At 42.6% G+C, this 18661-nt stretch overlaps 1 protein-coding gene across 2 annotated transcripts in view; it reads right to left on the bottom strand.

Moving 5' to 3' along the window:
• Nucleotides 1-1583: 1583 nt before the first annotated feature.
• The window catches only part of PRMT3 (protein arginine methyltransferase 3), a 79137-nt gene continuing 62059 nt past the window's right edge, over nt 1584-18661 (bottom strand). The window contains exons 14-16 of one of the 2 annotated variants that reach the window (XM_083355333.1): nt 16564-16614; nt 15548-15635; nt 1584-5154 (exon numbers count right to left, since the gene is read on the bottom strand). In XM_083355333.1, the coding sequence (XP_083211459.1) occupies nt 5045-5154; nt 15548-15635; nt 16564-16614 (249 nt within the window). In that variant the 3' untranslated portion in view covers nt 1584-5044. The remainder of the gene's footprint in view (nt 5155-15547; nt 15636-16563; nt 16615-18661) is intronic. The other variant, XM_083355334.1, reaches the window with a different exon arrangement.

Genomic DNA, 18661 nt, shown 5'->3' with positions numbered 1-18661 from the left:
TACTTGCATTTTTACGTGCTTTCAAACTGCTAGGTTGGCAGAAGCTGGGACGAGTAACAGGCACTCACTCTGTTACGCAGCACTCAGGATTGAACCTGCCAAACCGCCGACCTTCTGATCGACCAGCTCTGCATCCTAACCCACTGAGCCACCGCGTGTATATATGTATGTGTGTGTGTGTTTGTATGTAGATCTTTGGTCATTTGGGTTTTTTCCCACATAGAATTGGAGGTATCAAGGCAACGTTTCGACGAAATCTCATCCGTCATCCTCAGGCTGGTGACTTCAGCTTCGTTCTTCTGGAAGAAGTGTGTGATAGTGGCTGTTTTTTTTTCTTTTTTAAACTTAAATTTATATATATAAAATTATATATATATATATATATATATATATATATATATATATATATATATATATATATATATATATATATAAATTTATATATATATATATATATAAAAATTTATATATATATATATATATATATATATAAATTTTATTGATTTTCTAATATTACATTCACATATTTGAAAATAATGTGGTGGCTGAGTAGTAGTAATTCAATTATATACAGATATCATCAGTACAGATTTCAGATTGCTACCATAAACATTTCTTTTCTTTTTCCCTTCATATATACTGCCTATTTGTAAATTTAAAGACAAGTTTTATCCTATCAATCACATAGAAAATAACTTTTACATATATCGTTTTTAGTTTACACCTTCTAGTTGTTTTAACATACAATCTTTTAGACAATCAATGACCTAATAGATTTTTCAGTTTTAATTTCCACTAACATTTAGATTTAACATTTGATATTTATCATTCCCAAGATTTTTAATATACTCCCAATTCATCAATCACCATTCCTCACAAAATCTAATATTCAAAATACACATCCCATCTACTTAACTTCTCACCCTCTATGTCAACAAATTAAGGATACGATATCCTTCCTTTTTGCTAGTTTTCAGTTGTTTTTTAAAGTAGTAATCAAAATTTCTTTTTATTTCAGTATTTAATACTTCCTCTTTCTTCCTCTTTGTATCTGCTATCTCTTGCTTAAACTAATAATTTTCATTTTTAACATTCCATATAGACCTATTTAGGGACGCGGTGGCTCAGTGAGTTAGGACGCTGAGTTTGTCGATCAGAAGCTCGGCAGTTTGGCGGGTCGAATCCCGAATGCCGCGTAACAAAGTGAGCGCGTTTTACTCGTTCCTCCTTCTGCCAACCTAGCAGTTCGAAAGCACGTAAAAATGCAAGTAGAAAAATAGGGACTACTACGGTGGGAAGGTAACAGTGTTCTGTGCGCCTTTGGCGTCCAGTCATGCCGGCCACATGACCACGGAGACATCCTCGGACAAACACTGGCTCTTCGGCTTTGAAACGGAGATGAGCACCGCTCCCTAGAGTTGGAAACGACTAGCACGCATGTGCGGGGGAACTTTTACCTTTACCTTTATAGACCTATTTATTACTTTCAACAATAGGTTTTTAGCTTATCTACATTATTCACCTTTACATGACCTTTATGCACAAATCAATACTGAAATTAGCTATTAGTATTTATACTGCTAAATTGTAATGAGCAAATTTTTTTATTTCAGTTCATAACAATGTCTTGTGTTCAGCATGCACGTCTTATCTATTTAAGTACATTCTGTTTTAGATTTCAATAAGATAGTCGAAACTCTATTCTTCTTGAGTCTTATTCTGGCTTTTTTCCTTTGCCAAATTATCTTCCATGCCCTTGTTTTTGGGTCATTGAACCAATCTCCTTGTAATATCATGTATGTTAATTGATATTGGCAAAACCATCCAGTCGCCATCTTTTTGAGAGGACTTGTAGATCTTGTGGGTCGTCTCTTTATTCTTCCATATCAACGTGGTTGTTCTGAATTGTTTATCTTCTCATCCAACTTTCTTTTGTTAGATCCTCTAGTTCCTTCTGAGTTGTATAGGAAACCTTTTCCTTTTTCCAAGTTGTCAATGTCTTTTCTGGATTTTCAAATGTCAATTTGTTAAATAGTAGATTTTTCTGTCATAGTATTTAAATCTTCCATTTTTTCCTATTGTATTTTGTATAGATGGTTCTTTAGTTGTGATCAAAGTTTGGGCTTTCATATCTGGGCTGTCTTCTTGTTCCTTCCCATAGCCTCTTAGTATTTCATTGGTTGTGGTAAGAGTTTGAATTAGTGTTTTCAACATAGCATTTGTTGATCTTCATCCATAAGGAAATTTTGTTCCTGGTCTTCTTCCATATTGGTATTTTAGACTAAAGGCTTTACACTTAGAAAATCCAAGAGAGAGGTTTTTTTTTCCCTAGGTAGGGAACACAGCGCCTTTCACAGCTGTTGTTTCAAAAGGGCAGTCAGCCAGGCCCTTTTTAAAGTTTCTCTTTGAGTCCCAAAATTATTTTAATCTTTTCAGTTTTCTTCTTTTTTATAAAAAAAACCCTCAGATTTCCAACAGAAGTAGATAATGAAAAATAAAAAATAAAAAACTTTCAGTCCACAAGCTTTGATAAAGTTCCAATTGGGATTCAGTTACTTTTTCAACATTTAAAACGCCCCTGGGTAGTTAGTCGCCACTCTTTCTGGAGGGAGGGCTAAAGTCCCCCTTCCCTCACTGCAGGGGAGGAGAATGCTTAGCAGCTTAATGAGGTACAGAAAATAATTAGGGTGTAAAAGAGGTAGATCTCACCCAGTCTCTTCCATGCTGCTTTAAGAGTTGCCTGGTGGAAAATGTTACTTCAGCTGTTCACAGCCTAGGGACGAACAATAATGGCCGGTCCTTTCATCCACCAGTTTGGAGAGATCGCCAGGTCTAACGGGAGAGTTGCGACTCTCCCGTGAGCACCCCTCCTTGCTGGTCGCCTCTTCGGAGTGACTTTTGGCCATTTTCAGGGCCCCCGAGCAATGCAAAACTGGATAGGGGAGAGAGAGCAAGTCTCCCAGCCATCCAGAGGGCTGTGTGACAAACCAGAAGTCTTCAAGTGCCACATTACAATCCCATCAGCCAAATTTCAATCTTTTAAGCTTTGTATACAAAACATTCAACACAAGGCAAAGTCAGAGTTAATGTGCTTAACAGTGCTAGGCTAGTAATATGAAACTAAGAAATTCTTCTGGAGGTGTGACTGTCCTGAGAGGGCAGGGCCAGTCACCTGAGGGCTCCTGCATATCCATCCCCATGGTGGTTCTAATAAAAATCATTTCCCTGATCCTTTCTTTTAATAGAAACCTGGCTGGGGAGGAAGGCCAATATTTTATTTTGAGGAAATCTCTTTTAATCCCTTTGGCACATTTCTCCTCCATTCACCCTGGTTAGAAAAGCTTTCCAAGCCACTATAGATTTCTTTCCACTTTCTCTTTTTCAGGCTTCAATCCAATTATGAATAGAAAAGAGCTTTTAAAGTATAATGGAACGTTCCTCTTACAAGTCACAGCAGTGGTAAATCTCGCATATTGCACAACCTGACTGTAGGATAATGATCATAACAGTTCTTTGAAGTTTACCAAATTATAATTTCTGCAAGAATAAGTCTGTTAACTGGGATCATCCATAAAAATAAAAAATGTGGTTTAAAAAGCGGTATTTTTAATACACCAATGATGGGCTCCATCAGAGGTAGCCCGAAGTCCCAAGATCCTACAGAACTCAGTTATTACTGCTTTGCAGAATATCAAAGTCTATACCAATCTAGTCTCAGAAGGATGCTATTCCATGATTCTCTGGTTGGCCCCCACTGATTTCAACTCTCTCATTTGGGAACAAATTACCACCCCAAACCAGGATGGGGACCAGATGGGAGGGCCCTATTTGGTGAAGGTGATTCCAAAAGTGGCCAGGAGCTAAGCCATATAAACGACTTTTAAAAACAGAACCAAAATACAGAATTGTAATCATAAATCTGTTGGCAACTAGTGCAACCTCCACTGTATCGGTGTAACAAGGCTGATGCAATTCTTACATGACAGCATATGGACAGCTGCATTTTTTATCTACTGTCATTACTAAATAGTCCACAAAAGCAGCCCCATATGTGGTATATCGCAATAGTCTACCCTGGCACCAGATCCTTTTGTTCCAGATATCGCCAACACATCGGTCCCTTGGTCACATCGGTCCCTTTGTTAGTCATCTGGAATGCCCTCTAGGTAGAAAGATGAGACTCAAGTGATGGTGATTTTAATAACAGCAAATTTTTGTATTCCATCTTTAGTATTTTAAAGCTATTACAATCTAATAATATATGTACATTTGAAATCCAAAGACCAAGAAATGAATTTATTTTGAAACTATGTTTATAAAAATGTGTGCAAAAGCATAATTCTTGCCTATGCATTGCTTGAAGGTAGTCAAATCCAAATGCTTCTGGTATCCACATAGTTCTATTTGCATGTCTTCAGTATTTTTAATGTTTATGTTGAAACTAGGCCTGGCTTCCTGCAGACATAAAGACTCTTCCTACTTGCAAAGTTAAAAGATTTTGAACCAGAGGAGGAATCCAGCTGCCAGGAGGTCCTAAAGATTCTCAAAAATATGTTCTGAAGACTCTCCAGAAGGATGGAAGTGGTGATAAGAAGGCTTGCTGGGTTGACGGACAAAGCTTGCCTTACACCTACTGTGCAGAAAACTCCAGGAGATTCCATCACTGTAGAAAAAAATTCTGGGTCCCATCTAATAATATGAACTCTTCAAAAAAAAAAAATAGAATTGTACAGGTGATGTCACTTCTAAATGTAGATCTGCACTGTATTTCTATTGTAATGCATTCTTACATTTAGGGAAGGTTCAGAGATTGGGCAGAGGACTGCTGCCGCTACTAAGGGTTTCCCACACAAGGTGAAATAATTTGTTAAGACAGCACATAATAATATACGACTCATTATAATAGATCAGCTGTATGTCCAGGGGGAGAAAAGTTATGGGAAGTAGAACCAATTGAACTTAAAATTTTATCCAGGGTTTTCTGCTTCAAAAAGAAGCGTCTGGCCACTGAACTAAGATTCTCAAGCTGATTGTGGGACAATGCTCACTGTAGATTGTATGTTTGTTTCACATTTTTAACTGAAAGGGTTACAATGAGGCTACGGGAATCTTTTCGGTTTCTGTGTATTGTAATCCTTCCTTTCAGTTCTTCACCTAGAAACACAAAACAGAAATACAAAGATTTTAAGTCCTATAACCACAGGTGTCTTTCTGCCAAGCAAACAGATATTATTGGCTGATTTAAATCCTTCCTTCTTACAGCCTGTCCCCACAAAGTCTACCCCAGAGAAGATGGAGGTAAAGTGGGGTCGATAGCACAGGTGGAAAGGAATACATTTTTTTTAAAAATCCCATTTATATCCTGCCCTTCTCCGAAGACTCAGGGCGGCTTACAATCTAAGCACAAATCAATGTGCTTAGCAATAGCCTTCATTCTACGTATATGCCTGCATATTAGGGCTTTCGCCCCCTGCCCCAAGTGGCATTATTACAAAGTCAGCTTAGTTGCCCCCAACAATCTGGGTCCTCATTTTACCTACCTCGGAAGGATTTGAAGGCTTGAGTCAACCTTGAGCCTGGTGGGATGCGAACCTGCACTAACTGCAGGCAGCTGGTGTTACTTATCTTCACTGTTAAAGAACATTACCAGTTTTTCCTCTAATATTAGTAAATAAATGGATTTATTTCTGCTACAAATTATACGTTGTTCAATTTCCCAAAGTCTTTTAAAGACTTATAAATAAGTTAAAAATAAAATAAAAATAACAAGGAAAACAACTGTCTGATGCTAAGAACAATAAATCTTCTTGTCCATTATCACCATATTAATTTTATATTACACGGTGAACTTCTGATGTTTATTGGTAAGATTTCTCCTGACTAACTCTAACGGTGTTGACCCTCCTGGTTTCCCACGTATCTTTTTAGATCCCAGCTTAATCTGGATGACTCAATTCTTGGAGGCGAATTTATTTATTTGTATTTCCACAGCCATCCTTGTCTATGGAGATTCTCAATTATCCAGGTCATGGTTGACCCAAAGATTCTTTTCCAAAAGGCAACTGGACTTTCTTGGTTTTTTTTCCCTTGAAAACGTTTCAATTCAGTCAGAACTGAAGAAGCTTCTTGGATGAGAAGTGAAACGTTTTCAAGGAAAAAAACCCAAGAAAGTCCAGTTGCCTTTTGGAAAAGAACCTTTGGGACATCGCCCACCCTTCTTGTCAAAGTGACAATAAGCAATAAACAGAATCAAAAGAGCAATATAAATAGCCACAACACACAACACATTTTTGCTATGGAGAAACTTTCTCAAAACAAAAAAGCTTCGGGTATGGTAAATAATCTTGGAAGAATTTTATGTAGAGGTTTCCACTTCTTTTATTAACTTAAGTGACTGAAATAAAATGAAGCAGGAAAAAAAACCCTACTGAAAGTAGTATTGCACTTGTTAGAATATATGTGAATAATTTGTAATTTGTAAAAGATGTAGCAAGCTTTTGTGGCTGCAAAGATGAAGTAATCTTGCTTTTATAACTAAATAGATTAATTTTCTGATACAAACAACAAAACCTAATGATACTTACTTCAAAACACCCACAGCAAAAACAATTATAGGTAGTCCTCGATTTACAACAGTTCAGTTAGTGACCATTCAGTTACAACAGCACTGGAAAAAATGACTTATGACCGTTTTTCACACGACCTTTGTAGCATCCCCTTCCCCTTTCACATGATCAAAATTCAGATACCTGGCAACTGACTCATACCTACGACCGTTGCTGTGTCCCAAGGTTACGTGATCCCCTTTGCAATGTTTTGACAAGCAAAATCAATGGGGAAGCCCGATTCACCTAACGACCCACGTTATTAACTTGTCAATTGCAGGGATTCACTTAACAACTGTGGCAAGAGAGGTCGTAAAATGGGGCAAAAAATTTGCTTAACAAATGTTTCACATAATGACAGAAATTTGGGGCTCAGTTGCGGTCATAAGTCGAGGACTACCCGTATTAGCTGAAAAATGCTAGTAGTTTCTAAAAATGTTTGTTAATGTAAAGGTTGTAATTCTACCCCAGATTATTTTGTCAGCCCACCGTCTCACTTTAATTATGCATAAAAGGGATTAAACCTGCTTTTTAAAGCAAATGAATTTGTGAAATTTGATGAATTTGTGAAATCTAGAAAACAACATTTCTATAAGAACTGAGGACAGTTTTCAATCAGGGTGCCCCCCGTACCCGTTATTTCCAAGCTAATTGCATTAAGTGACTCAGACAATCAGCTTTATTCATGGTCACGAGGCAGATCTTTCCCTTTCTTGCTCCAATGGGCTACATTAAATCCCATCTTGTGTGCCACCATCTCTGTTCCTGAACTAACGCAATGGCAGGGCAATCAGAAGATGATCTAGGCCAATTAATCAATGCCACGGGGAAATAAAATGACTGATGTGCTCTCAACAGCTTTGCTGCTCTACTTGCAGTAGAGAGAATGCTTTTCAAGGCTGAGTTGCATCACCCCTGCTCAGGAAGAAGCAGGCAAGATACAAGTCCCGCTGTAGTTTTGATCAAGCCTGAATTCATTATCCTGCTCCTACGGAACTGACACTCTTTCGGCAGAGAAAAAATCAAGTCTGATTTGCCTTTAACAAATCTTCCAGAGAAGCATGCAATTATAATTACTATGTTTTGGGGTTGTGTTTTTTTTAATCCCTTAGAGGCCTGGTTCTACGGCTGAGCACATTATAGCAATTGTCATAGTTGAGCTTTTACTTGAATGGAAATGTTACCCACAGACATACTGCATGATCTTTATGGCAGCCAAGGGCTAAAAGTAATTATACTGCTGAATCGTAAGATGGGAAATTGTTCATAAGCTAATGAGATTAGTAACAGTAAGCTTCCGGAAGCAGCAAGTATAAATACGCCGTATCTAGGAGGACACATGTAAACTGGCTCATCACTAATAAGCCAAAGCTTGAATTACCTGCTTTGCATGTTCTGTATTTCGGATTCAGTTTGGAAATGTGCTCTTAAATATGTCTCGTTTCTATGATTTTAAATTTCAAATTAAAAGTGACTATTTTTGAGTGTATTGAAATCAATAAAAACTTCAAATATTAGCCAATAGTCTAGAAAGAAGGCTATCTCATATATGATTTTTGTACTTCCTGGTAAAATAAATCTTACTATCCACACATATGTATATCATTGAGTGCACACTTTTATTGATATAACTGAACTAAATTAAAGTATCAAGAATGAAGTAGCCTTCAGTAAAATACCCCATTTAAAATATTTGGCTTGCTCATGGTTGCCCTTTACCATCTTAAAGCCAGTGTAGAAAACCACACAGCAAGGGACAAGGAACATAAAAAACGCACTTGTGCTATTTTATTGCTAATAGAATTGGCTGGCATAAGGCTTTTGTCTTTCAGCTTAATTCATTAAGTCAATAAAAAAAACAAAGCTTTTTTGAAAAAAAAATCAAGGTAAGTTATATACACTAACAGAAAGTGGAAAATATACTCTGTCAGGGAAGATACAGAATACACACAAACACACACACACACACAAATCTATTAAGAGCTAGGGAAAAACTAGACAAGTTTAGTATAAATTAGTATAAATAAAACTACAGCATATTCAGGCAATAGCTGAGTAGAATTGATGATATGCATTTCTGTTATTCAACTTTCTGATATATATATATTTTAAAAAATGCCCTTTAAGAGGAATATAGATTCTCTTGTCTGTGAAATATTAAATGGGTCTTGCTTCACTCCTTTAGCCCTGTAGTGAAATATTGAGAACAAATGAAGCACAGTGGCAATGTTCTATTGAACCTGATTCTGTATCACTATCACATTCTGGAGCATCGTTCACTCACACCTCTTGACTCACTTCCTAGTAAGCATCATCAGCTACACAAAGTTCATTTTGAAAAGCACACTGCTTTGACCTCTTAGAGAAAAGGAATGACATGAAACTAACAACGGTGTTGATATAGAAAAGGAGTTTGAGGAGGGATATTTTGCTTATGCCAACATGTTTTCAGAAGTGCCCCTTGTACATACTTCGGCGCTTTTCCTGCCATCAAATGGTCCTGTGATTTCATACGATGCCCTTTCTAGCCCAAACCCAAAACTTTCAAATCAGAAAAGCTGCACGGTGTAATCGTATTACATTCACGTTACAATTAGTTTATGCAAACAAAGAATCGGGAAAACATGAGCCCCATGTTATCTGAATTATTTTTGCTTGCCAAATTGAGATACAGCAAATGAATAATTTAATAATTTAATAATTTAATATTTGCATTTGTATACCGCCCTTTCCCTGAGGACTCAGGGCGGTTTACAGGGAATTAAAATCGAAACATACAAAAGTTAAAACCAATTAAAAAAGCATTAAATTCACCCTGTAGATTAAAACCCCAGTTAAAATTTTCTCCTCAGCCTGGGCCCGAGAGCTCAAAGAGCCAGGTCTTCAGGCCCCGGCGGAATGATCGGAGGTCGGGAGCAGTCCTCAGCTCTACCGGCAGCTGGTTCCAGAGGGCAGGCGCTCCCACCGAGAAGGCCCTATCCCTGGGTGTCACCCGCCGGCAATCTCTCACCGGCGGAACCCTGAGCAGACCCTCCCTGTGGGAGCGCACTGGGCGAAGGGCGTTTGATGCCGGCAGCAGGTGTTCCCTCAAATAACCCGGACCCAGGCCATGTAGGGCTTTATAGGTGATAACCAGCACCTTGAATTTCACCCGGAGGGCAACCGGAAGCCAATGCAGCTCGCGGAGTAGAGGTGTTACATGGGAGTATCGGGAAACCCCCATTACAACTCGCGCGGCCGCATTCTGCACCAGTTGAAGCCTCCGAGTGGTCTTCAAGGGCAGCCCCATGTAGAGAGCGTTGCAGTAGTCCAAACGGGAGGTCACAAGCGCATGAGTGACTGTGCGTAGGGCGTCTCGGTCCAGATAGGGGCGCAACTGGCGCACCAGGCGAACCTGTGCAAAAGCCCCCCTGGTCACGGCTCCTATGTGATCTTCAAAATTGAGCCGTGAATCCAGGAGGACGCCCAAGTTGCGAGCCCTATCAACGGGGGGTAACACCTCACCCCCCATCGTTAGAGGTGGAATAACTTGGTTAACCCGAGACGCCGATATGCACAGCCACTCATTCTTGGCGGGATTGAGACGAAGCCTGTTTCTCCCCATCCAGACCTGAACCGCCTCCAGGCACCGGGACATCACGGAGAGGGCATCACTGGGTTGGTTCGGGGTGGAAAGAAAAAGTTGGGTATCATCAGCGTACTGGTGATACCCCACCCCAAAACCACGAATGATCTCGCCCAGCGGCTTCATGTAGATGTTGAACAGGAGGGGCGAGAGAACCGACCCCTGAGGGACTCCACAAATGAGAGACCTCGGGGCGGATCTCTGCCCTCCTGTCAACACCGACTGCGAGCGGCCCTGGAGGTAGGAGGAGAACCACCGTAAAACGGTGCCTCCCACTCCCAGCCCCCTGAGACGCCGCAGCAGGATACCATGGTCGATGGTATCGAAAGCCGCTGAGAGATCTAATAGGACCAGGACAGAGGAGCAACCCCTGTCCCTAGCCCTCCAGAGATCATTCACCAGCGCGACCAATGCCGTCTCCGTGCTGTGTCCAGGCCTGAAGCCCGATTGGTACGGGTCCAGATAATCAGTTTCCTCCAGGAACAGAGGGAGCTGATGCGCCACCACACTCTCAACAACCTTCGCCAGGAAGCGAAGGTTGGAGACTGGACGATAGTTGTTTAAAACAGCCGGGTCCAAAGCAGGCTTCTTGAGGAGGGGTCTCACCACCGCCTCCTTCAAGGCGGCAGGGAAGACACCCTCCTTCAAAGAAGCAGTTATTACTGCATGGAACCAGCCTCGTGTTCCCTCCCGAGCCGCATAAGCTAGCCAGGAGGGGCACGGATCCAACAAACAGGTGGTGGAGCTCAGTCTCCCCATGATCCTGTCCACATCATCAGGGGAAACAGGGTCGAACTCAGTCCAGATAACGTGCTCAAGACCGCCTGATTCCTCCACATCAGACTCTGCCCAGTCAGAGTCCAAGCCGGTCCGGATCCGAGCGATTTTGTCCGTCAGATGATGACTAAACTCCTCGGCTCGTCCCTGCAAGGGATCCTCCCTCACCTCCTGGTTAAGGAGGGAGCGAGTCACCCTAAACAGGGCGGCCGGGCGATTATCTGCGGACGCGATAAGGGCGGCAAAGTAGTTAGACTTCGCCGTCCTTATCGCCGCAAGATAAGACCTTATGAAGGTTCTTAACTGCAATCGGTCGGGTTCGGATCGGCTGGATCTCCAACCGCTCTCTAGACCTCGTCTCCGACGCTTCATCTCCCGGAGCTCCACAGAGAACCATGGAGCCCAACGGGATCTGCGCCGAGTCAGAGGTCGCATGGGTACAACACAGTCGAGTGCCCTGGTGGCAGCCGTTTCCCAGGCCTCCACCAGAGCATCAACTGGGCTGTGGGTAAGGGTGATAGGTATCGGCCCAAGCGCCCTCTGGAACCGGTCCGGGTCCATTAGGCGCCTGGGGCGGAACCACCTGGTCGGTTCCGCCGCCCAGCGGCGGGGGATGGCATGACGGAAAACCAGCCTCAGGAGGTAATGATCTGACCATGACAGAGGGGTGATGGACGGAGAACCCCCTCCCAGATCATCCAACCATTGTCCAGACAGGAACACCAGGTCGAGAGTATGATCCCCCTCGTGAGTAGGGCCCTCAATAACCTGGGTCAGGCCCATGGCTGTCATGGAAGCCATGAACTCCCGAGCTAACTCCGACGACCCCCCCAGTGATGGCAGGTTGAAGTCACCCAGGACTATAAGCCTGGGGAACTCCACCGCCAACCCTGAGAGGGTGTCGAGCAGCTCAGGCAGGGCTGTTGCCACACAGCTGGGCGCCAGGTATGTGAGCAACAAGCCCAGCTGAACCCGAGGACCACATCTCAAGAGGAGGGATTCACTCCCGGCCATCTGGACAATGGTGGCCTCCCGAGGACACAGAGTCTCCCGAATAACCACTGCCACCCCACCACCCCTGCCCTGAGCCCGTGGCTGGTGCAGCACCCGGAAACCTGGCGGGCATAACTCGGTGAGAGGCACCCCTCCCTCCGAACCCAACCAAGTTTCCGTGATGCACGCTAGATCCGCACATTCCTCCTCGATCAGGTCACGGATGAGGGGAGCTTTGTTAACTACGGATCTAGCGTTAAAATAGACCAACCTGAGCTCAGGGGCCTGATCACCCTCATCCCCGGGTAGGAGGGTGCTAACCGGAGGGTCGGAGCGCGCCACCGCTCGGAGATAGCGGGGGCGCGATCCCAGATGTTGATATGGCCCTCCGCGCAAACACCTGCTGCCATACCCTATCGCCGTGGGGATTCGATGCCCCACCCCCACATTCCCAGCGCCAGCAGCCACCTCCCCCGACCCCGTCCCGTCGGGACCTCTAACAGGTCCAGACTGAGTGCCGGTTATAGATTCCTTCCCCACCCTCCCCCTCCCTAACCTCTTAAAATAACCGGCTAAGAATCTTATCAGGGGCCTCTTAGCGCGTCTTAACTCGAGGCCCCTGTCCAAGCCCAACCACCTCTCGGAGTCCCAAAGCTTGGACCCGTCATTAAGGGGAGTATGGAAACAGGCGACAGGTCGCGCCCATGAGGCAGGAACCGCCCTAAGGGCATACAAGTCCGCTTCGGAATAACGATAAATCATGTTGCGCTCGAATAGTCTCTCAGGGCCGATGTTGCAAATATATCAAGAGGATTGCTCGTTGATGGTACATAGATGGAAAAAGAAAAAGTCCAGTGGGCGTATCTCTCAATCTGCAGAGCCATCTCAGCTCTCATTTATTTACTGTAAATAAATGCTAATGTAGAAGTAGTATCCTTTTGTGCGGCAAACAAACTTATCACCTAATCCATACAGAGGGTAAAAATCTGATTAAACATTGGCCTTCTCTACGTAGAATTGCAGAATGTTATAAATTGCTAGGGACCCCCTTCTGGGTCATCTGTTCCAAACTTCTGCAAATGCAGGAAGTCTATTAAATCATCCCAACAGATGGCCACTCGGCTCATTTGTGAGGGAACCCACCACTATCCTAGGAAAACTGTTCAGAAATCCCTTCTAATACTCAGCCTGAATCTCCTGTTAGTGCCAACACACTAGGCTTGTGGTTTAAACAAAGAACATATATGCTCCCTTGTGCACAACAACTTTTAGTTATTTATAGACTGCTATGATATATGTGGGACGCGGTGGCTCAGTGAGTTAGGACGCTGAGCTTGTCGATCAGAAGGTCGGCAGTTTGGCGGGTTGAATCCTGAGTGCCGCGGAACAGAGTGAGTGCCTGTTACTCGTCCCAGCTTCTGCCAACCTAGCAGTTTGAAAGCACGTAAAAATGCAAGTAGAAAAATAGGGACCACTATGGTGGGAAGGTAACAGTGTTCCGTGCGCCTTTGGCGTCTAGTCATGCCGGCCACATGACCACGGAGACGTCCTCGGACAAGAGCTGGCTCTTCGGCTTTGAAACGGAGATGAGCACCGGCCCCTAGAGTTGGAAACGACTAGCACGCATGTGCGGGGGAACCTTTACCTTTACCTATGATATATGTCCTGAACTTCTTTTTTTGTAAGCTAAAAATGTCTACATTCTTTAATTGCTTCTCATACAGCCTGTCTGGTGGGCAGCTTACCATCAGATTCTCTGAATCTGCACCAGTTTCTATGTATTCTTTTTTAAAGTGTGGGGCCTAGAATAAAAACAGTACTCCAAGTGCAGCTTAACCAGTATAAAGAACAAAGGAAGTATTATGTCCTGTAATCTGGCCATCCTTTTTTGGTTAATATGGCACAAAATGGCATTAACCACTTTAGCTACTATAACATTGTTTGTTGTATTTAGTTGGTGTCTCAGAAGTACTCCAAGCAACTTCCCATATACACTGCCATCAAAGCATGTTTCTCCAATCCTGTACTTATACATTTAATATTGATGCCTTATGACTGTTGTCAATGAACATCATCCTTTTGGGTATGGCCCAATATTTAACCCTCTTGAAGTAATTCTGAACTGTGATTTATTTATTTATTTTTGTCCTCTTATGATGCCAGCCAAAACTGGTAGTTTAGTAGCATCTTCAAACCTGATTGACATGCCTCCTATTCCATGCTATTTATAAAGCTATAGAAAAGCACTAGTCTGAAGACAGAGTCTTGGGAATCCTACTCAAGTCAGCACAGAATCGTTTAATAAAAAGTGTGTTGGTTCAACCAACTGCAAAATCTACTCAGCCACATTACCCTCTAGCCTATATTCATCCATATTGTCCTTAAAAGAGTATAAGCAGAAATTTTGCCAAATGCTTTATTGGGATTACAATATGCTATGTCCACAGCTTTCCCTTATCTTCCCCCTCCCCCACCCCCAGTGATTCCTTCTGAAATAAAGAGAGATAAGTCTAGGTCAACAATTTGTTTCTGCAGAACCCCATGTTGTTTTCAGATAGCAATACCTTTTTAAACAGTTTGTAGGCATGCTACTTGACAATCTATCAATATTACTAGGCATCCAACTAACTGTCTGTCACTTCCTAGAGCTTCTCTATTGCCTTTTTAAAATACTGAGACTATGTGTGCTCTTCCAATACCTAATCAATTCCCAATATTACAGTCAACAGTACTTGGTCACTTCTGTCAAACAGTATGTAATTTGCAAGGCCCAGAAGTCTTAAATTCATGGAAGATAGATGGATTCTTACAAGTCAATGGGGAATCTGAGAATGTCAGTTTATTAGTTTTCCTACATCATGTTGAGGATTTCTAAATGTCTCCCTTGCACTCCCTCCATTACCAGCTGTGCATGTAGCTAATGCCTAGCGCTTCTCTATTTGAATATGTGCTTCTGTTTCTCTCCCACATCCAATTTAAAACCCTTCTGAAAAAGTTAACAAAATATTTGCGAATATTTTTGGCAAATTTGCCCATTTTTCTTTGTCCTTTTCCCTTCCCTTTTTTCCCCTTTCCCAATGTGCATATTAACTATGTAAATGTAAAATGTAAAAATGAATTCCTATGCATGTTGAAGTTGCAGTGTCATAGAAAAAAGATAAACAGTTGCTTGAGTTAACTTTTTGTGTCTAGACAGATACAGACACTTTTTTTGGGGGGGGGGGCAATGATAAGGAAATGGTTTGTCCTTTTCATTTTCCATGATTTTATTTCAACTTTCCAGACTAGCCTACAGTTTCCTGGCAGTCTTACATTTTATTACTAACCAGGTTTATTACTAATCTACTTACCCTCAGTAGATTAAGTATTTCCACCTAGAGTCTTAAAAATTCTGGATCAGTGTTAAAATAACTTTCATATATGCTACAACGAAAGGCAAAATGGAAATAGTGGTGGCAGAGTTAAGCTTTTGAAGTAATTTTGTATGTGGATTTATTAACAACCAACCTGTCCTGAAAAGTATAATGGCATGGCAAAAAATATATACCTTCCTCAACAGGAATTGGCTTCTCCAGAAAAAACATTGTTTGTTTCCAGTGTGTCTTGGTGCAACAGGGACTAGTTGAAAGCAGAATCTGCAGTAACAAAATTTAGAGAAGCCTGATAAAGTGCAAGTCTAAATAACATGCTTCATTAATTAATTATACGATACATATTAAATGTTTGCAATACCAAATAGGCTTATTTCCAAACACCTTAAGGCAAAAAATTGCCAACATATAAAATATATTTTATAATTACCGTATTTTTTGGACCATAAGACGCACTTTTTTCCCAAAAACGGGGGGGGGGGGGAACGAGGGTGCGTCTTATGGTCCGAAGGTGAACCGTATGGCCAGCCCCAACCTCTGCAAGTGAAGCACGAATCGGCACGTGCTGAGAAACGCCGATCTCACGCTCCTGCACTCTCCCTCGCTCGGTTTCAGCTTCCCTTGCTACAAGAGAAAGCAGGCTGAAACGGAGTGAGGGAGATTGCCAGGAATGCGAATCAGCTGATCTCGCGCTGCTGCAATCTGCCTCGTTTCAGCTTGCTTTCTCTTGTAGCAAGGGAAGCTGAAACCGAGCGAGGGAGTTTGCAGGAGCACGAGATCGGCCGATTCACATTTCTGGCAATCTCCCTCACTCCGTTTCAGCTTGCTTTCTCTTGTAGCAAGGGAAGCTGAAACCGAGCGAGGGAGTTTGCAGGAGCACGAGATCGGCCGATTCACATTTCTGGCAATCTCCCTCACTCCGTTTCAGCTTGCTTTCTGCAAGAGAAAGCCGGGCTGCAGGGCCGCCTCCGCGGGTACTGCTCTAATGCAGAGAGGGAAGGACAAAGAGGGAGGGAAGGAGGGAAGGAAGGAAGGAAGGAAGGAAGGAAGGAAGGGAGAGGGAGGGAGAGAAAGAGAGAGAGAGGGAGAGAGGAGAAAGAATTTTTTTCTTGTTTTCCTGATCTAAAAACTGGGTGCGTCTTATGGTCCAAAAAATACGGTAATTTTGAACATGTAGCTTTTAAATACTTACTTGTTTGTTACAATTCTTCTCAAAATGCACATCAAAATATCCAGCAATTGCCTGAATTAAATGGAAAAGAAAACAGAAATTTTAGTTTACTAGACTTACTGAATAGGTTAAAGCCTATTATGCCCTTTTCCCACTAACAGAAACCAGCCCACTGTGTTGGTGGAAGAGACTAAAAAGATACAATCCATGTTAAGCTTTGTAATGCTGAAAGTCCAACATAATATTTTCTAAAAGCCCTGCTTCCTTTACACTCCTGCTTTCACTCTTGTGAAGTTCTTCTTTCAAATGTTGTTTACCATGGTTGATGTGCCCATTAGGATTGCCGGGCAATGTCTTCGAAACTACTTTAGATCTTGTATCATCAAATAACAGAAAAATCAAGTTTCCTGTCCTGCCCAGTGACAACACAGTCCAAAACCAGGACTGAAACATGCATTTTTCTGACTTAATATATGAAACTTTATTGACTCACAGAAAATGTGGACGTGAATATGAATTGTGATTTACTGGTGAAACTCTTGAAATACAACAAGGTCAATCATGATCCGTGCTTATGATTCATATTTTTGTGTCAGTCATATTGCAATGGGTCAAATCTGAGATCTTCTGTGCAATATCAGCTTTAAGCACTACTTTGGTGGTGATTGAGGGAGAAATCTTGCAACAAAATGGTGCAAATGCAAGATAATATGATCCTCTATTGCATAGTTCCCCAACCTTTTTGGCTTTACAGACAGGCTGGGGGGGAGGGGAGAAGGGTTTTGTGCATATGGTAGGCAAGCGCGTGCACGCGACCAGCTCCATTTGTGTCAGTGGCAGGCACCCACGCCTGCTGCTTGTGCAAATGGAGCACGCGCACACACGCTCACCCACTGCTCACATAAGTGGGGGTGCACATGCATGCTCCTTCGCCTGCTACTTCCCTGGCCTGGTTCCAAAAGGCTCAAGTCCCGGCAGTGGGCCACAGCCCAGGAGTTGGGGACCCCTACTCTACTGGATTAATCTTGTCCTATAATTCATGACAAAGGAGCTTGAAATCAAGAAGTAAGTTAAAAAAGCAAATTGTTATATAACCAAGACATTGTGCCAGTTGATTCTCTTAATTCTTACAAGCCAGTCACATAAGCTCAGCTTTGCAGTCCAGTCTAGAGTCACAAGAACAGGAAAAAAATGCTCTCTCACATTCTCTTCCTCCCCTTGCCCAGTGCCCCTTTCGTTTTTAACCCTGTTTTGCTTGATTTTTCCTCCCCATTTACCCTCATGCACACTTCCTTTTTCTCCTCATAATAAAGCAGCAGATGAACTTAAGTTTGAAAAGAAGCTGTTTTGCTCCACTCCTTGTTGTAAAAGAAAAGCAAAATATTGCAGCTGTGTGGTAAGTAAGCCAAAATGACTGCTACCCATCCAATCTAGCCACGAGGGTGCTAGCTACAGGCCAAGGCAAAGGGGCTCCTATTATCTCAATTCCAAATTATTCAGCAACTTGTCTAAGAATTCACAGAATCTGTCTTTCCCTATCTGTTCCTTTAGTCTCTCCTGTGCTGTCAGCAATTCAAGATAGATCAGAGGAGGAAAAACAAGTCATGCATCCTGAAACTGTTTTTATTATGTTAGGTAAAGGTAAAGGTTCCCCCGCACATGCGTGCTAGTCATTTCCGACTCTAGGGGCCAGTGCTCGTCTCCATTTCAAAGCTGAAGAGCCAGCGTTTGTCCGAGGACGTCTCTGTGGTCATGTGGCTGGCATGACTAGACACCAAAGGCGCACGGAACGCTGTTACCTTCCCACCGTAGTGGTCCCTATTTTTCTACTTGCATTTTTATGTGCTTTCGAACTGCTAGGTTGGCAGAAGCTGGGACGAGTAACAGGCGCTCACTCTGTTACGCGGCACTCGGGATTCGACCCGCCAAACTGCCGACCATCTGATCGACAAGCTCAGTGTCCTAACCCACTGAGCCACCGCGTCCCTTTCATGTGAACTAGAGAGTCCTTTTTCAGACACTTTCTGAAATTACAGTTATGGCCCTGACTCAGATTTCTCTTATCTAACTGTTGTTATCACTTTTGCCCACAACCCAATTCAAGACGCTAGTTATTACC

Source organism: Vipera ursinii (genome assembly GCF_947247035.1).
Source record: "Vipera ursinii genome assembly, chromosome: 1".
NCBI classification, from domain to species: domain Eukaryota; kingdom Metazoa; phylum Chordata; class Lepidosauria; order Squamata; family Viperidae; genus Vipera; species Vipera ursinii.
The sequence above is the reverse complement of the archived record's forward strand: the minus strand, read 5'-3'. Positions and strand labels throughout refer to the sequence as shown.